At 43.8% G+C, this 18,402-nt stretch overlaps 1 protein-coding gene across 2 annotated transcripts in view; it reads right to left on the bottom strand.

Moving 5' to 3' along the window:
• Positions 1-18,311, bottom strand: part of CACUL1 (CDK2 associated cullin domain 1) — an 83,547-nt gene extending 65,236 nt beyond the window's left edge. The window contains exons 1-2 of one of the 2 annotated variants that reach the window (XM_048858025.2): positions 17,805-18,311; positions 5,081-5,207 (exon numbers count right to left, since the gene is read on the bottom strand). In XM_048858025.2, coding sequence (XP_048713982.1) covers positions 5,081-5,207; positions 17,805-18,132 — 455 coding nt within the window. In that variant the 5' untranslated portion in view covers positions 18,133-18,311. The remainder of the gene's footprint in view (positions 1-5,080; positions 5,208-17,804) is intronic. The other variant, XM_048858024.2, reaches the window with a different exon arrangement.
• Between the last annotated feature and the right edge of the window lie 91 nt (positions 18,312-18,402).

Below are 18,402 nucleotides of genomic sequence, written 5' to 3'. Positions count from 1 at the left end.
AGCAAAAAGGCTCATTTAGTTGTAAACAAACATGTTTTAATGGTTATATTAACTAATAAGAATGCACCTCTCTCTAGAAAATAATTAACATACAAATGGAAAAGTTGGTTTAAATAATTGATTTTAATCAAGGCTTTCTACTTGATTTAAATCGATGATTTAAAAATCAATCCACCCTACCAAAAACTTTTGCTGTTGTATTAATACAATTTGCGTATTTTTTTAATTATGTGAATTTGGCTCTTTTGAAAGTTAATACTACTACTAATCCTTCTAGTAGTGAGAGGCAACATGGACTAATGGATAGAGCAGCAGATTGGAAATCTGGTTCCTACTCCTGTCTCTGCCACTAACCTGCTGTATGATCTTGGGCAAGTCACTACCTCTCTGTGCCCTTGTTTCTCCTCCCCACATTTGGTCCATCTTATCTATTTAGAATGCACACAATTTGCAGTAGGGACTGCCTCTTATTGTGTGTCTGCACAGTGCCTAGCACAATGGGGTTCTGATCCTAGTTGAGGCCTCTAGGTGCTACTACAATACAAATTTATAACGAACTAAAGCCAAACTATAAATGACCTTCTGTACACCTCTGCTGAAGTACCCAAAATCTTGACTACAACTACTCCTGGGGGAATTCTGAACCACTGCGCATGCACAGAATTTATGTCCCCTGCAGATTTCTTTGCTTCCCCACAGAAAAATTCCTTTCTCACGGGGAAGCCACAAGAGCAGTTATGTGACCCTCCCCAGCAGTATGTTTCGGGGGCCCAGGGCAGCCAGCAGAGAGGTAAATCACTGTGGGGCAGAGGGAGAGACTGGAAAAGACCCGGCTGGTGGCTCCTACCCTGCGCCAGGTTCAACTGCTAGTCCCGGCTGGGCTGGGGAGGAAGGGACTTCTTCCCTTGCACAGCATCCGGAGCCAAGTCAGACCCACCCCCAGATTTCTCCCCCGACTGCAGGAAGCTCTGCCAACCCCCTCTCCCCCTCCCGGGCTTCCTGCACCCATTGCTCCTCATCTGCAGGTGGAGGGATCTTTGTACAGGGAGCTGTTCCCCCGTCCGCCCAATGCCCATGACACCATGCATCCAGACACCCTCATACCCAGGCCCTCCCACCGAGCCTCACCCCCTCCCGAATTCAGAATCCCCACAATGACCCCCCCCCGCACCTGGATCACCCGACGAGCCACCCACACCCAGATCCCGATCCCCACCCCACCGAGCCCCAAGAAGCTGCACCTGGATCCCTACCCCACTGAGCCCCACTGCTCCAGCATCTGGACCCCCCACTGAGCCCTCCATACCCATACTCAAGCTCTATCCCCCCCACACCCAGATCCCCCCTACTGAGCCCCAACCACTTTCACCTGGACCCCCCTGCAGCGTCCCATTACCGTCGTACCCAGAACCCCACAACAAGCTCCTGTGCATCCAGATCCCCACAGACACACACGGATACCCCACTGAGCCACCCACACCCAGACTGCCCCACGCAGAACCTGCTCAACCCACACCTGGATCCCCCCACACCAAGCCCCTCCACACTTGGCTCCTGCTTTGCTGAGCCTGCCCGTCCACACCTGGTGCACCTGGCAAGGAGGGGCAGGGCCCTAGGGTGTTGTGCGCAGAATTTTTATTTTTGTTGCAGAATTTTTAATTTTTTGGCACAGAATGCCCTCAGGAGTATACAACTCTCCAATTCCTTTCTTTGTCTCCCCCCCCCCCCCCCCCTCTCAGCAGAGGCTAACAATGCCAATAAACATGCAATATGGATCACACAATGAATCATAGGATAAGATCTCCAAGAACTCAATAACACTGGTGAAATGTCAGGAATTAACCCCAGAGTTTCACAGGTGAAAAAAGGGAAGCCCACTCAGTAACTATGTCATGCTCTCAGGCCACTGAAGACGCATTTTGGTAGAATTGTCATGGCAGACTAATAACTCCTTCAGAACATTACAAAGTATGACAACAATTTTTACTATAGAACACATCTGTCCATCCCCTTCTAGGGCTCCTCCAGTGGCCACCTACACTGCAACTTCCCTATCCAACAGGTCTCTTAAAAACTGCTCCTCCTCCTCTTACATATACTTGGTTTTCAACTCAACTCCCTATAGTTTCTCATGTTTACTCCTCCATACTGAGGAGTTCAATCTTCTAGCATAAAGTCTAAAGAAGGAATGACCAGGTAGAAACATATCATACAATACATTAATGTCAGAAACAACATTTCTGTAATTTGGATGAAGAGAAATGGAGACAGAATAAGGCAGATGAGATTGGTTGTGTCAAACTGACATTTAGATAAAGACAGCACATGGCTGTGGGGTTTATTTGTTCAGACACAGCACAATATGTGGCCACTCCCACAATAAGTGAAGTGGACTGATTCATTTGAAATAGTACGTCATTTTACAAAGTTCTACGTGACATTCTGCAGGAATGTACTTTGAATTGCTGCTATATCTACTCCTGCCCTGAATTTCTGCAATCCTTTATGTAGTTAAACAGCTATAGTTAGACAATGTTAGTATATGAATATAGGTGTGTGTGTTTAAGTTTTTATTTGAAGACTTCTATTTTAGAACTTATTTCCCATTTTCAGATCCTGTTCTCACTTCCCAAGTGCAGGCTGAGTCTGAGTCACCACTGCTCTGATATCACTCTAAGGAAGCTGAAAGAGAATTTTACCAGACTGCTGTTCCTTTTAGCACAGTCCCACACTTCAATGAGAGATTATCAACTCCCCAAATAGAACAATTAGAAGATAATTGAATGGAAAATAATCTGAGATTTGTAAATTTTCTACTGTTGAATAATGGTGATCGAAATTCTAATTTTTAATTAGATTTAAAGAGAGCTTATAAAAAGTACTAGAAGTACAACTGATCCGTCTACCTCAGATTTTCTTCCTCTGAGAGATGCTCTCTACAGATTGTGTCTGTTATTTTTAACTCCTCAGGGATACAGGAAAAATATTCAGTGTATAGGCAGACTTTATGTAAGTACTTTGTGTGTGAGAGAAAGATTGGCTACTTTATTTAGTACAACTTAGGTTTTAAGGTCCAGAAGGTCTTTGTTTTTCCCATCTCTTTCTCAGACAGCAAGAAAGATAAAGATGCGTAGCTATTTATAGATTTGGAGAGGAAAAACGGTCTTCTGGTTAAGGCACTGGACTGGAACAAGAGATGTGCTTTCAAGTCCTGGCTCTCTTACTGAATTCCTGCAACACTTTGTCTCTTCATTTTTGTGTGTCAGTATAAAAAAAAAATATATATATATTCTTTCCCCTATGCTTGATCTACCCCGTCTATTTAGCGTCTATTTATCTCTGTGAGATAAGAATGGTCTCTTACTATGTGTTTGTATGGTGGCTAGAACACTAAGGCTTTGATCTCTGTTGGGACCTGTAGGCACCATCACAATCTGAATACTAATTGTTGCTTCTGAGACTAAAATCCTTTGGGAGCAATTTAAAATTATTTATCCTTATGATTAGTTTCTCATGAAAATATATCATTCATTCAGAAGTGTTCCAGTCCAGTGCCTTAACCAGAAGACCGTTTTTCCTCTCCAAATCTATAAACAATAAACCAATTATTTTTATTTCTAAAGGAGTAAAGAGTTAGTCTAATTATCTGGGGAAAAAAACGGTCTGGATTTGCTGTGTTTATTGTTTATCATAGGTCAATGCTGGTAGGTGCTAAGCTTGTCTTTATTGTTGGCTTTGTGCTCATTTGAGATTTCTAGATGGGGAGAACACCTGTTACTTCTAAAGAATAAAGATTCAGTTACCATCTAATTAATTAAAGTGAACTTATCCCTCTTAATTTTTGATACAGATGTTGCAGTCCAGAGACTGAGGAGAGCATTTTCTAAGAGCAGGGCAGCGGGAGAGAAGAGCAGGGTAGAGGTGATTAATTTTGTAATTATTGAAAAATTATAAATACTTTTATTAAACAGCAAGGCAGCAACAGGCAGTGCCCTAGATGCAATGTGACAGGTAATTTAATTTTCCCCATCTGGCTCTTTTTTCTAAGGACCCAGCTTGGGGAAATGGGGATGGAGAAGTGGAAGGCTATGTCCAAGCGGGGGCAGTAGACAAGAGCTGAGAGGCCATAAGCCTCATGAAATAGAGCTGAAATAGGACTGCATTCCTGGCACCCATGCTTAGAACCCAGTCCTCTGCTAAGGAACATGGAAGGTGGCTTTAATCTGCTGGTGTCACTAGCAAGAGTCAGCCCCTTACCCAATAAAAGCAGCTGCATCTCTCCTCACCAGCTTTTCTCCGACTCCCTGAATAGCTGCCACCCACAGGGCAAAAACTCCCTTTCATCCCAAATTTAGAAATATAAATCACTAATCCTTTTCTAGAGGAGACTCTTAGCACCTTGCAGGATCAGGCTTCTAAGGGTATGTCTACACAGCAAAAAAACACCCACGGCAGTGAGACTCAGGACCTGGGTCAATAGACTCAGGTTCATGCTGCAGGGCCAAAAATAGCAATGTAAGCATTTCGGCTCATGCTGGAGCCTGGGTTCTGAAGCCTGGTGAGGGAAGAGGGTCTCAGAGCCTGGGTCCAGCCCAAGCTTGAATGTTTACACTGCTACTTTTAGCCTTGAAGCGTGAGCTCAAGTCAGTTGACAGAGGCCCCAAGACTTGTTAAGGTGGGGATTTTTTTGCTGTGTAACCATACCCTAAAAGGTTACTTGAGGCATTCACTCAACTTCTTACCATGACGCCTCCCTCAACTGCCATAATTAATGGTGCGTTACACACTTCTGGGTGTATTATACCAAAATTCTGTAGGGGCACCGTATTTTATAGTTTTCACTTATTCAAGATGATCATGGTTTTGCTCTACGTAGATCAAGCATAAATGCATGTATTCCCTGACAGAAGATGCAAGGATATTTTTACAGCTTATTTTTTCCCATTCTAACCACATGAGTAGTAAATGGATTGCATTTTATATAATAAACAAAATCAATAACATATGTAGCTTGTAAGGGAGGATTTTACACATAAATTCAATTGAAAGGAAGTTATGTAGTACTTAAAGGGTTCTTTACCTGTATATTTGTTCATAGGAGATAGGGATGTAGTCACCAGGACTCTGAGTTAAAAGCTGATCTATGGCACCGTCCAACTTTGGCCAATATGTGCTCTTATAATCTTCAATGGTTATAACATTCATTACTGTAAGGAAAAAAAAAAGACAAAGCTGTGTTTTACTGCACTTTTAGCTGAGGTACTCAGAGGCTGGTGAACTGTCAGCAATTTAAGATCACAACTGATAAGCAGGCAGAGAACTCCCTATGAATAACTGCATTTAATTTTTGTCAGGATACACCCATCTTGCACAATAGAGGTTATGCCCTAATTTGTATCTGAGGTTTACAAATGGAAAAGTTGCTAAGTCAGTGTTTTGTGGCCCCAGAAAAGAGTTACCAATTCTGCTGTAAAAGGGAAAATCACCATCCTGGAAGCTCCAATAATGACAAAATGAAACAAACAGAAAGTGGCTCAGTGACTTAGCATATGACAAATTATGCAACTGTGTGGGAAACCAGAATTAAAGATTAACACTAAGCTCTCCCACACCAGAAGAACAAGGGTAGGCTGGGAGCATCAGTTTCCCAGAACACTCCCTCTCAACTGGTATGCGAACCGCACCATCTTACAATGGACCATCAACACTCTTGACTACAAGGTTCATGGGTCAATGCAGCGACAATTTAGGACTTGTCTACATGGTGCATTAGTCCACACTAACTGTAGTGTAAATTCCAATGTGTGCCAGCATATTGTGTATTAATTGGCCGCTGTGGATCCTGCTGGTGCATACTCATACTCATGTCCATTCTGTGTTTCAAAATCTGTGGCAAGTCTCTGGCCCCAAGTCTAAAGACTGACTCATGCTACAGCACTAAATATAAGCTGTGTAGACATTTGGGCTCAGACTGGAGCTCCAGATCTGAAACCCACCCCCTCCCCAGGCTTCAGAGCCTGAGTTCCAGCCCAAGCCTGAACATCTATGCAACTGATTTTAGTGCCATAGCCTGAGCTCAAGTCTCTACACTCACTGCCACCAGTTTTAAAACAGTGTAGACATATCCTAAAAGTTCCCTAGTGTGTGTTGATGTAGACCATTAACACGCACTAGGGAACTTTTTGTGCATGCCAGCAAGGGGCCATATGAGCCAGTTAGTGCACAACACACCAGTGAATATTAGTCTACACTGGCTGGGGTGTAAAATAAGGCACCATGTAGACAACCCCTATATCTTTCAGGGCCTTAGTTCTCCTTCTATAAGAGAAGCATAGTTCACCCATACCTGGCAGGGATGTTGCAGGAAGCAATACATTAAAGATTGTAATGCACTCAGATATTATGGTAATGAGGGACAGAAGTACCTAGGACTATATATACTACTGAGCTCAACCACCATCCCACTTTTGTTCCTTGTGTCCTTTTCCCCCACACACTTTGGGCATCCACACAGGCACAGTCAAGCCCCTAACATCTGAAATTAAAGCTCTCTCTTCTCAGACACAGACGCTTGATTAACTGCCCATGGAACAATTCCAGCTGTTCTAGAATGAACAACACCTTTTCCCTCAAAAACGCATAGTGTATTGCATTAGTAGAACCACTTTGCTAGCTCTTGCTCACAGGGAGCTTGAACACAAGTTCCAACTAGCCCAAAGACACAAATAGTCAATACAATACAATACAGAGCACGTTTTTTACCAAATCTGAACTGATCTGTTCAAAATTGTATTATTATCTGAGCAGGAAGCTTGGTGCAATATCTTCATAAATGATCTGGAGGATGGTGTGGATTGCACACTCAGCAAATTTGCGGATGATACTAAACTGGGAGGAGTGGTAGATACGCTGGAGGGCAGGGATAGGATACAGAGGGACCTAGACGAATTGGAGGATTGGGCCAAAAGAAATCTGATGAGGTTCAATAAGGATAAGTGCAGAGTCGTGCACTTAGGACGGAAGAACCCAATGCACAGCTACAGACTAGGGACCGAATGGCTAGGCAGCAGTTCTGCGGAAAAGGACCTAGGGGTGACAGTGGACAAGAAGCTGGATATGAGTCAGCAGTGTGCCCTTGTTGCCAAGAAGGCCAATGGCATTTTGGGATGTATAAGTAGGGGCATAGCAAGCAGATCGAGGGACGTGATCGTTCCCCTCTATTCGACATTGGTGAGGCCTCATCTGGAGTACTGTGTCCAGTTTTGGGCCCCACACTACAAGAAGGATGTGGATAAATTGGAGAGAGTCCAGCGAAGGGCAACAAAAATGATTAGGGGTCTGGAACACATGACTTATGAGGAGAGGCTGAGGGAATTGGGATTGTTTAGTCGGCAGAAGAGAAGAATGAGGGGGGATTTGATAGCTGCTTTCAACTACCTGAGAGGTAGTTCCAGAGAGGATGGTTCTAGACTATTCTCAGTGGTAGAAGAGGACAGGACAAGGAGTAATGGTCTCAAGTTGCAGTGGGGGAGGTTTAGGTTGGATATTAGGAAAAACTTTTTCACTAGGAGGGTGGTGAAACACTGGAATGCGTTACCTAGGGAAGTGGTGGAATCTCCTTCCTTAGGAGTTTTTAAGGTCAGGCTTGACAAAGCCCTGGCTGGGATGATTTAGTTGGGGATTGGTCCTGCTTTGAGCAGGGGGTTGGACTAGATGACCTCCTGAGGTCCCTTCCAACCCTGATATTCTATGATTCTATGCTCCTCAGAACACAAGAAAAGACTGCTTCAGTTCCAAATAGCTCACATTCTAAATGGACAATATAAATTCGAACAACATTTTGGAGAGGGATATAGTCAGAAACCATGAAGATATTTTAAATACTTTTCTAAATATAGCATCACTACTCTCTTTGGTGGATTAACATTGATGGGATTAGTGAACTAAACATGTTTTAGTTTGGGATTTGAATGAAGGGAGCATGGTAGCTTAATGCAACAAGAGGGAGAGGATTTCAGGCAAAACTTGCAACATGAAAGAAGACAAACACAAGAAAAGAAAGATACAAAGGGCATGGAAAGAGGTGCGAGTCAAGCAAGTGTCTGAATAGCAGCATCAAAAGCAGAACTGAATTGAAAAGATTTCTCAGTAGAATGGTACTTTACATATTTCTTCTTATAACATTTAGTTCAGATTCAGCAGTTTTGCTGACTGTATAACACTAAAATGCTATACCGTCAGCCCATCTTGGCAAAACTATTTGTTCACCCTTGCTTAATATTTGTTATACATTCTGTTCATTGCAAATGGATGGACACCAGAGGCTTTAGGACACTCAGCAGTGTACATAGCACGCCTATCGAGTATTGTAGCCTGCCTTAGCCACAGCTAAACCTTCGTTCTGACAGCACGCCACTCTACTCCAGCAAATCAATGAAGTAAAAGTTATCTATGACATTAAGGACTAGAGCCACAAAGGGGACAAACTCAGCATTACAATATGTAACATTTAGATGCCCTGTCACTTAGTGGAGTCCACGGCCCCAAGCTGGGCACCCAGGCTCCCTATGCAATGCATGGGGAACGTGAGGCATCTAAGAATGGGATCCACAAAAGCCAGCAAGCTGAGTGGGGAGCCGCCTAAGCTGCCAACAGCAAATGCTGAGGAGAGCAATATAAATAATTAAATAGTCATTGGAACATAAGACCCAAGTTCAAATCCCCACCTCCTAGGTGAACGCCTCCACCACTGCGCTAGAGAATCAGTCTCGCTCTCTCTGGCACAAGGACTATTTAAGTAATTTATACAAAGTGGAACAGCTTCAACCTGACAGAATAATACCCACACCAGTGTTTAGGGAGCTCACTTGGGAGGTGGGAGACCTGGGTTCAAGAGCCTGATCCAAATCAGACAGAGAGGGGGACCTGAACCCAGGTCTCTCACATCCAAGGTGAATGCTCTAACCCCTGGGTTATTGTGCATAACAGAGAGACCACCTCCTTCTCCTTGGATTTTTATGCATGGCCTGATCCAGTAGGATGCCTGGGAACATGTCTACAGGATTTGGCCCTGCAGGAGAGACAGGCAGGGAAATATTTAGTCTGAGCATCCTCCAAGGCTTAATCACCAAACTGCTCAGTGGTGTCAGGACCAAGGCAGCTGTGTACATGGCCAGCAACAGAAATTTAGGTGTCATGGGAACTTTACAGGTGGGAATTTAGGCACCTACATAGTTAGGTGGCAGCTGACTAGGGGGGTTGAGGATTTAATTTCTGGATTTAGGTGCTCAAAGTGGCAATTAGGTACCTAAATTGCTTTATGGATCTAGCCCTAAGACTCATAATAGTCTAGTATCTGGGTAGCTGTTCTCAACAAAACCTTATATGTAGCTTTGGACAGCCTAATCTGCTTGTATTAAAAAGAATGGTTTGGTCACCAGAGAAAGAAGAGACTTTCATTTAAAGTCTCATCCAAAAAATAATGCCTCCATGCAGCCAACACTAAATATTAGTCCAAATCCTCATGTAGATTTGAGTGTAATTAACTATGCTACCCTGACAAAGAGATCGAGTGACCTAAGAACTAATTTGGAACTACATGGAATCAATTTTTAAATGGAGTGATAAGTCCTATCAACTTTTTTGTGGCACCACAAAGAATTAAGCACTAGAAACCTGAAAACCTATTCCGTTTCAGTCTCGAAGAGGGCAGGGGTAAAGTGACACTTTTATGAATAACCCTCTGACAGAGGTAGCGGTTGCAGTGTACTAACTGGCTAGAACCTATAGATTCTGGAAGTATTGTGTAGTAGATTTTAATTAGAAAGCTATTACAAACCCTATTTAGTCCATTCAGGAGTAAAGTGCACTTGATTGCCACCACACAGCTTTCAACTGAAGCCAACCAAAATGTTTATATATCAAACGGTCCAAGGACTGTGCACTGTCCAATTCCTGCTAATTTTATTCTTTCCCTTAAAAAAAATAAGTTTCTCCAGAATTCTAAGAACTCTTGCTCTCATATACATCACATCCCTTTCTTCCCACCCATATCTACTCACACCGAATAAATGCTGAATTAGCACAATACTGCCTGATGATCAGTTCCGTAGGGGTAACATCAAGATTTTGCACAAACGGTTTTATCGAGAGCAAGGGCAGGATGGGGATGGGAAGATCAACTCAGTGAGTTTTTAGGGTAATAATTTGTATTTTTTCCATTTGTTTATGAATATCGCACATATTTGAAAGTAAGTGTTTTTTGCTTTTTATTTTGTTTTTAAACCACCAACATCATTAGGCTCCAGTTTCAATTTGTAAGTGAAAACATTCTAAAATATCAGAAGAAAATTCTGGTGTGGTATGAGCTATACAATTCTCCAAAGGGCAGCTGATAACGTGGTTCTACATAAATCTGGCAACCTTTTTTTATTTATTTTTCAGTGTTGTATTCATCCCGGGGCTATTTCACATTCAAACCATACTAAATGTGAAAACTGCTGATCAATACTGCAAATTACTGATTACCAGCTATCACTGTATGATTTTATCTGACACACTATGACTACTGTTGAAACAAGTGATAGAAAACTGGTGATTAAAGGGACAGAAGTAAACCAAACAATTCCTCCCAGGTAAATTGTAAACTTTGCCAAGATTTGAAAAGTATCAAGATAAAAGGAATTTTTCTACACTTTTTGAGATGAGCATTCAGTTTCTTCAGAGCCTAAAGTCAAATGTGCCAGTGAATTAAATGTTGTCTATTAAAGTGGAAAAGCAGAATGCTGATGAGTTTTATACTGCAACAAGCATTTCCAATGTCACGGTCATAACTGAAATACTGCCAAAAAATATTCACGTTCCAGGCCTTCCATGAACTCTTCCACATCAACTTCATTCAGAAGCCGTCCAAATGCCAAGAAGCAGCAAAGAGCAATCACTAATTGTCATAAAATAAACTTGAAATTGATAAGAAATCTGCAAAGTTCTTTTTATGCTAACCTCACTTCCTGTATAGCACAAAGTGACAAATTAAAAAAAGACTGAAGCACTTTGTCCCTAAACACTGTCCTCCAGACAGATTTAAATTCACAGATCCACTAATAGATCCTGCAAGTGAAGAAATTTTAAAAGGAAAAACTGAAAGAGTTAACATGGACATGAATGCAAGGTGATTACAGTTTCTAAATCACCTATGGGGACCCACTCCTTCTCAGAAAGAGCATCCAAACAGTGGTTGCAAACTATCATGATGGCTAAATGCTAAATCATATGTTCTGGGTCTTTTGATGTTCACAAAGGTCTCACAGTCCATGTGGATTTGTGAAGTGCATTATTCCAAAACAAAGTCAGCATAAGAGGAGAGGGGGAAAGCTGAAAATGCAGAAAGATTAATCAGCAGTGTTAAATGAGAGAGGTGAAAGCTTGACTGAAACTGGTTTGCACAGGGCCTCCAAGAGTAATGTAAATCTTTATTCTTAACTACAGTGCAAGTCCTATTTAATAGGTCTTAGGTAATTCAGATCAGGAAGAGCCAGTTGGAAGAAACTGCATTCTAGGCAATTGCAAAGCATAGTTGAGAGAATTCCAACTAAACTAGCAAAGCCTGCTAGATAGTGTCATTCAAATATACCAATACACAGTGGAGTCACATCTTACCCGGGGGTTAGGTTCTAAAGTTAGCACATAAGGTGAAAATCACGTATATAGTCAAAATTACCCTTAAAAATCCCTTAAATCACCCATAAAGTACAGTATACTGTACATGGTCTTGTGTATACAACCCTGTACAGTAATATGTATACATGTATAATGTAGACAGTAAATAATAAAGAGTATATATGCAAAATATAATTTTACAGTACTGTATTTTTAATTACAGTGGGTAATTACAGGGGGTCATCAGGGCTTGATGTCAGCCCAGGAGACAGAGGTGATGGAGAGTCGTAGATGAAGTGGTTGGCTCTGGTTCAGCTCGAGAAGTTGATTGCATAGTCTCATCTGCTGCTGGTTGTTTTTCTCTTGAAAAACATGGTGATCGGCAACTGTTGCTGTTGTCTCTTGAGCTGCTCAAACATTTCTTGATATGGTCTCAAATCGTCCATAATACTATGTGTGATTTTGAGGCTTTGTTCCATAGAGGGATCATATTCAGAAATTAAATCATTCAAGTGTTTCGCTGCTTGGAACACTTCAGAAAATTTATGAAGATTCCAACTTGCTGGCTCTTCCTGGTCGTCATCATCATCTTCATCTTCTGTAGACGATTTTATCAGTTCCTCTAACTCTTCGTTAGTCAACGTTTCTCTGTGGCTCTCAAATAATTCTTCAATTTCTTCCTCAAGGATGTCCACGAAGCCATCACCACACACTTGCCTGGCCACCTGAAAAATGAGTTTCACTTCTTTGTCAATGGTCGGGAAACCCTTAAAATCATTCACACATTCTTTCCATAGGTTTTGCCAACATAAATTGACTGTTTCAGGCTTGATTGCATCCATTGCCTGTTTAATATAAGTGATGCAATTGGCAATGTTAAAGGACTTCCAACACTCCATCACATTAAGATTGGGACCGGCATCCATAGCGCTACGTATCCGTGAGAACGTAAACCTCGTGTACGTGGCCATGAAACAGCGAATCACGCCTTGGTTGGAGGTGATATTGGGGGAGAGAAAGACGACTTCAACATCGTTATGCGCAAACCAGAGTGCCACAGGGTGGCCAAGAGCATTGTCTACAATCAGCAACACTTTAAAGTCAAGTCCTTTCTCTTCGAGGTACAGCTTGACCTCTGGAATGAAACACTTGTGGAATCAATCCAAAAATACTGCTGACGTCACCCAAGCCTTTTTATTTAATTGCCAGGACACAGGCAGGAGATTTTTGTTCTTGTCTTTTAGGGCACGGCGATTTGCAGCCCTGTAGAGTAAGCCCAGCCACATTACCACAAAACAACACAGTCACACGGTCTTTAGCTGCTTTGAAGCCAGGGGCTTGTCTTTCTGATTTCGAAGTGTAAGTGCTGTTGGGCATTTTTTTCCAGAAGAGCCCAGTCTCATCAGCATTAAAAACTTGTTCCGGAAGATAGCTCTTTTCTTCTACGATTTTTCTTTAATTATTCAGGGTAGGCTTTTGCTGCCTCTTCACTGGCAGATGCAGCTTCACCGGTAGTCTGTACGTTTTTGCATTGAAGCAGTTCCTAAAACTGTTAAGCCAGCCTTGGCTGGCTTTGAATTCCTTCTCATCAGAAGGCTGTCCCTCTTTGGTGGGAGGTTTGAACAGCACACAGAGGCTAAGAGCCTCTTCTCGCAACGTGTTGCCATCGATAGGCACACGTTTACAGTTCATGTCTTCCAGCCATAAGTTTAATGCCTTTTCAGTCTTCACTGAAGTCTTATCATGCATCTGGCTTGTCATCTTAGCAGTTTTTGGAGCACTTGATGCCACAGCATGACGAATTTCTCTCTCTCTAATCTTGATGCTAGATTCTTTGCGGCCATATTTACGTGCCATGTTGGAGACCGACATACCGTCTCTAACTAAGTCGAACACAGCCAGTTTTTCCTCCAGCACTGGAGCAGATCACTGTTTCTTCAGCTGAGCACCAGATGAAGTAGTTGGCTTGCATTTATGGGCCATGTTGTACGAAAAATACGTACAGTATCTTTAAACACTAGAATCACACTCAGCGTGGCGAGATGCTCACACTATGAGAGGCATGCGGGAACTGAGACTGACTGAGGGAACAGCAGATTCAAATTTCCCATCTCACGCTCACTCCAGGGCATAAGCTCATTGAGTGGAATGGTGGGCGGAATCGCCCACACTATTTACAGGTATCTTGTTATTTTTTTTTTTTTTGCAGAGCGCATATAGTTGAATTTGCTTAAGTTAAATGCACGTATGATGCGACTCACCTGTAACCAAGCACACCTTGCATCTCATACTTTTCTTTTATTGTTGTATGAATAAAAATAACTCTAGTATTCCTCTTGCAATCACCATTCACAACTATAACAAATTAGTTCTAAGAATGAATGCTTTTGGAAAACATTCTGTCATATACTGTATGAAGAGTTTACCTGTAAAAATTGCTGCTCTTCATATGATGACCATTCCCCATTGTCCTTTGTTTTTAAACAAAGTAGTACAGAATGTTAAAAGAATGTCCAATGGCATTTTTCCCCAGCTATACCCTGGCATAACGTAGCAAAATTATGAATCCATTCTGTGGCTGCATTACACACCACTACTTCCCACTCACTACTCAAAATGCTTACCAAGAGTAAATTTCAAACTTTTGTCTACATCAATGGATTTCTTACACAGAAAAATGAACACAGAATGCTTTATAATTAAGTTCTTACATAATTTGGGTAAACATACATCAGCATATCTCAATCATCCTGCTGCTATCTGCACTGCCAAACAAGGATTTATTAAGCTGAGCAACAAATCCATATTAGCCATGTTTGCAAGTAGAGCTAAAGCCAAACTTAAAACAGTTTACAGCCACATTGTGCGTTGATGCAAACTGCGCTTTACCCATTTTCTCTACAATTATCCTACGATCTGATTACAAACACAATCGATAAGTTCTCAATATTTTAAGTAAAACAACATGAACTGACTCTCTAATGACCTTAGAAAAAAAACACTATAAAATGAACGGCTTCTATAAATATTAGGTTTAGAATCATCTATCTGGCGATGTACAACAAAACTCGCAACAGAGAAGTAACTTCTTTTAAGTCTTTTATGGGAACAAAAGGAGGACAATGTGAAATTAAATATGCAACATCAAGTCTATCTAGTTTTAGGTCTACCAACCTTACCAGAATATTATTTATATATTAAAATAGATTTGACCTCCTGTATGTATTTTAAAACTGCAAGATTGAAGAGTAGTTTAGACCAGCATTTCTCAAATGCTGCCAAAGGTGGATTTTTTTGCAGCCATGACAGCCTCCAAAGCACGGGCAGAGTGGGATGGGGGCGGGGGGGGGGGGAAGAGGAGGTGCTGGCAAAGCAGCAGCCCCTCCCTGCAGCACCCAGCTGTTGCTCCTGAGTAGCTGTTACCAAGGGCAGCGAGATGTACTGCTTTGGTGTTTACGCTGGCGCTGCCAGCGGGGATCGGTGCCCTGCATTGCGCAACCTCCTTGGGGGCTCTGGGCAGCACCTCTGGAAACAAGTGGGGCCAGTGTCGGAGGCAGCTCTTGTCAGTGGAGGCAGCTGTGGCTCTCGGTCACTGGGGCGCTCCCCTGGGCATCTCCCCTGCTCCCACCCAGCTGGGGCACAGGAAGCCTGGGACTCCACCGGTGGCTGGTGAGTTCCCGGCCCACCTTCCCCGGGGAGGGCTCTCGCTGAAGCGCCAGAGGAGGCAGGAACAGAGAGATGGGTTGGCACTTTCCCTGCCTGAGGCCGCACCTGCTGTTTACAGTTGCCTTAGATACCACAGCTGTTCAACAGGCCTGGCAGCTCCCCGGCAAGGTGAGGGGCTCCTGTTCCATGACACACACTGAGCACAAGAATAGAAGCAAAGTCTGGGTGTACTGAATGGGGAGCTCTATTTCCTACCACCTTCCTACTGCATAAATAAATTACAATGATTTGGACGTGTATATGTGCATACTTATTTGTTTTTCCTAAAATATTTTAGGAAATATTGTCAGAGTGGCCACCAGCAAGAGTTAGTGGCCACACTCTGAGGCCACCAAAACATTTGTTGTGAGAACCCCTGGTTTAGACAGTAAGCTGCTGCTGAGGTGGGGAAGGCAGGAGAGAAATTGTTGGGTTGTCCCTCCTCTTCCATCTCCTCACTCCCACACACTTATCTCTTCAAAACATCCTCAGAACATACCTGTGGAGTAATTATTATCCCCATTTTTCAGATGTGGAAACTAAGGCAGAGAGATTAAATGGTTTATCCAAGACCAAGAATAGAGTCAGTGTCAGAGCCAAAATTAAAACAAAAGGAGTTCCTGGCCCTGCATTCAGATCACAGTGCCTCTATAGACTATGCCATTCGAGCAGCAGCTGCAGAAGCTAAGATCTATGTTGCTCATGTACACATACCACCAACGTTTATCTGTCATAGGCCAAGATGATCTATCACAGGGTTCTCAACCTTTTTCTTTCCGAGCCCCCTCATGCTATAAGAACTCCCCAGCCCACCTGTGCCACAACAACTGTTTTTCTGCATATAAAAGCGAGGGCCAACGTTATGGGGTAGCAAGCAGGGCAATTACCTGGCCCCACACCACAGGGGCCCCCGACAAAGCTACACTGCTCAGACTTCGGCTTCAGCCCCGGATAGCAGGGCTCAAGGCACCAGGCTTCAGTCCCATGTGGTGGAGCTTCAGGTTTCTGCCATGGAACCCAGCAAGTCTAAAGCTGTCCCTGCTTGAAGGACCACCTGAAACCTGCTCATGGCCTCCCACAGGGCCTCAGACCCCTGGTTGAGAACCACTGATGATCACATTGAGGAGTTCTAATAAACCAAACATTTGTTCGTGATTTCATAAATATTTTGATTAAACCATTTTACTAGTTTTTACATAGCAGTACTGGATAAGGGAATTCTGAAGATAAGTGAAGGTCTGCATACCTACTAGTACATAGCTATTTCATGGGAGCTCTGGGAACAAATGCTCAAATATACTTAAAAAAAGAAATCTGCCATTTTAATGACAGATCTATATTTTAGGAGACCCACACAACACAAAAGCAAACACAGCAGTTCCTTCACCCTCAAATCTAAAAAACAGAGTTGTCTGAAAACTGGAATTCACATTACACAGAAAATTCTGAAATTTTGTTTTTAACAAAATTGTTCCAAAACAGAATGAAAAATTAAATTTCAAGATTTCTTGCAGAATTCATAAATTTCATTCAGAAGAAGCTGAAATGACCATTCCATTGTGACCTTTCTGAAATATTTCTGAATCTACCAAACTACCTTAAAGACTAACAGATTTATTTGGGCATAAGCTTTCGTGGGTAAAAAGCCACTTCTTCAGATGCAACTGCATCTGAAGAAGTGGTTTTTTTACCCACGAAAGCTTATGCCCAAATAAATCTGTTAGTCTTTAAGGTGCCACTGGACTCCTCATTGTTTTGGTGGACACAGACTAACACGGCTAACCTGATACTTGATACCAAACTACCTGGAGCCCACCAGGTGAGTAGCCAAGCAGCATGGGAAGTCCCAGCTCTGAGGCAAGTGGGAAGCATGAGGGCGAAGGGATGCTTTCTACTTCCAACTCAGTCAACCATTCAAATATTTTTGTTCTTAGTTCAGATACAGGCAAGGGCTGAGACAATCAGGGAAGTGGACCAGTTTGAGAACGGACTCAAGGCCCATACAGGCATGTGGGGGAAAGAGAGTGTTCAAAGGGAAGGAGGCGCGAAAGACAGTGACAGTTTTAGCTAAGCAGCAGGATGAGAAGGGCAAACACATGGTGGGTGAGAGGACAGTTTCAGCCTAGACTCCAGGAAGTGGAGGGAAGCATAGCTCAGACACACAAGCGAAGTCCCAGCTTCAGCCCCGTTTTACAGAAGGGGGTGGGGCAGTGGCAGTTCGGGTAGACTCCCAGGCCCCGGACACAGCACGTGTAACACAAGGGCAGGCTGGGGACCCCAGGCGCAGAGTGTGAGTATGCCAGGGGCGACACAGGGACAGACTCCAGGCCAGGGCCGCCTGGTCACAGGGTGTATGTGTGGGAAGCTGGTGGGACCCAGGGCATTCTCGGGGTGGGGTGCAGGCCTCTCCGGGGCGGGCCAGGCCAGGCTCTGTCACTCACAGAACTTGGAGGTGGAGGTGTTGATGGTGGCAGCAGCGACGGCTCCTCCCTTGCCAGCAGCCCCTGCAGAGTCACAGCCCTTCATCAGGCCATTGGCTTCGGGCACCATCTGGGCCTCTTCCTCCTCCTGCGGCTGCCCCCGGTGGCCCTTCCTATCCGCGGGCAGCTGCAGGGCCCTGTCCCCGAGGGGGGCCTGGGCATGGCCCGCAGGGCGCTGCTGCCTGTAGCCATCCACACCGGCCTCCCAGTTGTTATGGTTCTGATCGTCCATCATGGCCTCATAGCTGCTGCTGCTGCCCCCCTCCTCCTCCATGCTCTCCTCCTCCATCCTGCCCGGGGGAGGGGGGCCCCGCTCGGTCCGGCTGGGGGCGGCGAGGCGGGGGGAAGCTCAACACCGACCTCCCATCCTGCACGTTACATCCCAGGGCTCAGAACCTCCGGCTCAGGAGGGCAGGGCAAAGCTGCGGAAAAGCAAGCTCAAGCTTCAGCCGTAAAGAACGCCGCTCCAAAGCCGCGGCACTTTGCGGCGGTGGCTCAAGCGGACCCTCCGCCCAGTGCCGCCGCGGAGCGCTATGGGGATCGTAGTTTACCCGGCCGG

Source organism: Caretta caretta, chromosome 7 (assembly GCF_965140235.1).
Source record: "Caretta caretta isolate rCarCar2 chromosome 7, rCarCar1.hap1, whole genome shotgun sequence".
In the NCBI taxonomy this organism is placed as follows: Eukaryota; Metazoa; Chordata; order Testudines; family Cheloniidae; genus Caretta; species Caretta caretta.
Note: the sequence above shows the minus strand (reverse complement) of the source record. Positions and strands in the feature narration are given on the sequence as shown.